General features: G+C 39.7%; 1 protein-coding gene across 1 annotated transcript; it reads right to left on the reverse strand.

The window, feature by feature from the left end:
• Positions 1–502: 502 nt before the first annotated feature.
• On the reverse strand, positions 503–1,566 carry LOC126614881 (uncharacterized). Its single transcript, XM_050282565.1, has 4 exons — positions 1,310–1,566; positions 1,093–1,223; positions 950–1,025; positions 503–866 (listed from the first exon to the last, which is right to left on the reverse strand). Exons 1-4 carry the CDS (start codon positions 1,437–1,439, stop codon positions 559–561), a joined length of 645 nt encoding a protein of 214 aa, XP_050138522.1. The 5' UTR covers positions 1,440–1,566; the 3' UTR covers positions 503–558.
• Between the last annotated feature and the right edge of the window lie 354 nt (positions 1,567–1,920).

Below are 1,920 nucleotides of genomic sequence, written 5' to 3' on the forward strand. Positions count from 1 at the left end.
GTTACTACTTCCCACTCCAACAGAGTCCGAAGTTCTAGATAACGAGTCATCTTCTTGACTTGACAAAATCCCCTTGCCTCTTTCTCTGCGAGTATAGTCATTCCCTATGGCACCAATTCCTGGTCCTGCCCGCCTACTGCCATGGTCATCATCCTGTGTTGCATGCGTGAAGTTTGCCTCACCAGTGAATGGGCTTATAAATCCGGGAGGTGGTCCATAATAGTTTCCATATCCACCACCACTACCTCCAGCTCCACTACCTCCAGCTCCACTATGTCCTTCATTATTCCCACCTCTGGTGGTAGGTGAGTCTCCTGATCTTGTACTAGAGCTATCATTAGTATCAGCACGATGTTGTGGTTGTGTAGGATTGGAATAAGGTGGAATTCCAGTGTTTCTTGGTCTTGGGCACAAAAGTTCTTCCAAAGAGTCAGCGCTGCTAGATCCCACCTCCTCATCTAATACTCTTTCTACATTTATCCCTTCATTACGTGCTTCTTCAGCAACTCTGGGAGCTGGGTTGCCTTCATCATCATCTAAATGAAGAGGTCTAATCCATTAAAAAAATTGGTTACCCTCTGTATCATCATCTTCACCAACAATATCAAACACATCTAGTGGGTCACCACGGTCGACATGATCTATTTCTGCTTCCTTATCTCGAATTTGAAGCTTCATGTTGTAGTAGCAATAAACTAATTTTTCCAAGCTACTATGAGCCAACTTATTTCTTTGCTTTGTGTGTATGAGTGCAAATGTGCTCCAATTTCTTTCACAAGCAGATGAGGAAGTTGTTTGTGATAATACTTTGATTGCTAACTTTCTCACAGTTGGTGCATCGGTCCCATACATGATCCACCATTCAGCTACAATGAAAAACAATGTTGATAAGCCTAATAACTCCAACAAATTCTATTATAAACTTATAGTGAAATATGTTTATACTCACTAGGAGACATATTTGTTCGAGCAGCAACTGATGTTGGTTCTCCAAAAGTTCTTCTTGCATCTTTAAACCATGTTAGCTGAATTCAATAAATTGTGTTGGTTTAATCCAACAAAGTAATTATTATAATTTAAGTAATTGTGTACCTCATTTCCAAATTGGCCAACTGCTGGTGATCCAGGGTCTAATTTAGAGTATACATTATGTACAGCACGTATAAGGTTACCATCATCTCCAACACCGGGTCTGTATTGGTATCGGGGATTCAAATAATATGCTGTTCAAAGAAACACATACTCTAATAAGAGAAATAATACTTATGCAACTAAAGAAATGAATTGCAAATTATGACATAATTTATACCTGCTGCATGCAAATCGTGGTATAATGTTTTATACCATCGGTCTTCAATTATCTTTATGACCCACCTTGCACCATGTTTTCTTTCCAATTCATCCTTCACTACACGCATCAACTCATATACTGCCCCCATAGTAGGATACACTTCTGTGTCAACGATCCGTAAAACTTTGTAAAGAGGTTCAAACAGTTGACACACATGTTCTGATTAAGTCCAAAAAGCATGATCAAGCACTATACTTTCCACCATACGACCTGTATTTGAGCGGCTCAAATTGTGGTTGGCCCAATCGTCACTAGTGAATAGTTGCTTCAACCCTGCTTTCTTCTTGAGTAGGCTGTCTAATGCAATATAGTTGGTGGGGAATCGAGTGGTAGCTGGACAAATAATTTCTCCTTTGCAAAATTCACACATCTTTGCCAACAACCAACCGTAATTGTAAATATAATTTGTGATCGTTCTAGCTCTTTTGACCACAGTAGCAACATTCTCTCTCTTCCCCATTGCCTCAAACATGAGATCAATACAATGTGCTGCACATGATGTCCAAAACACATTATGATGCTTCATTAACTTTTTTCCAGCTTTGACAAATGCAGAACCGTTGTCGGTC

The sequence above is a fragment of the Malus sylvestris genome, chromosome 3 (genome assembly GCF_916048215.2).
Source record: "Malus sylvestris chromosome 3, drMalSylv7.2, whole genome shotgun sequence".
In the NCBI taxonomy this organism is placed as follows: Eukaryota; Viridiplantae; Streptophyta; class Magnoliopsida; order Rosales; family Rosaceae; genus Malus; species Malus sylvestris.

Excerpts from the sequence above, each read along its gene's own strand:
- LOC126614881 (XM_050282565.1), bottom strand. The coding sequence starts at position 1,439 with ATGGGGGCAGTATATGAGTTGATGCGTGTAGTGAAGGATGAATTGGAA. Across the intron at positions 1,224-1,309 it reads CCACGATTTGCATGCAGCAG|CATATTATTTGAATCCCCGA; the intron begins GTATAAATTATG and ends TTCTTTGAACAG. Across the intron at positions 1,026-1,092 it reads TTGGCCAATTTGGAAATGAG|CTAACATGGTTTAAAGATGC; the intron begins GTACACAATTAC and ends TATTGAATTCAG.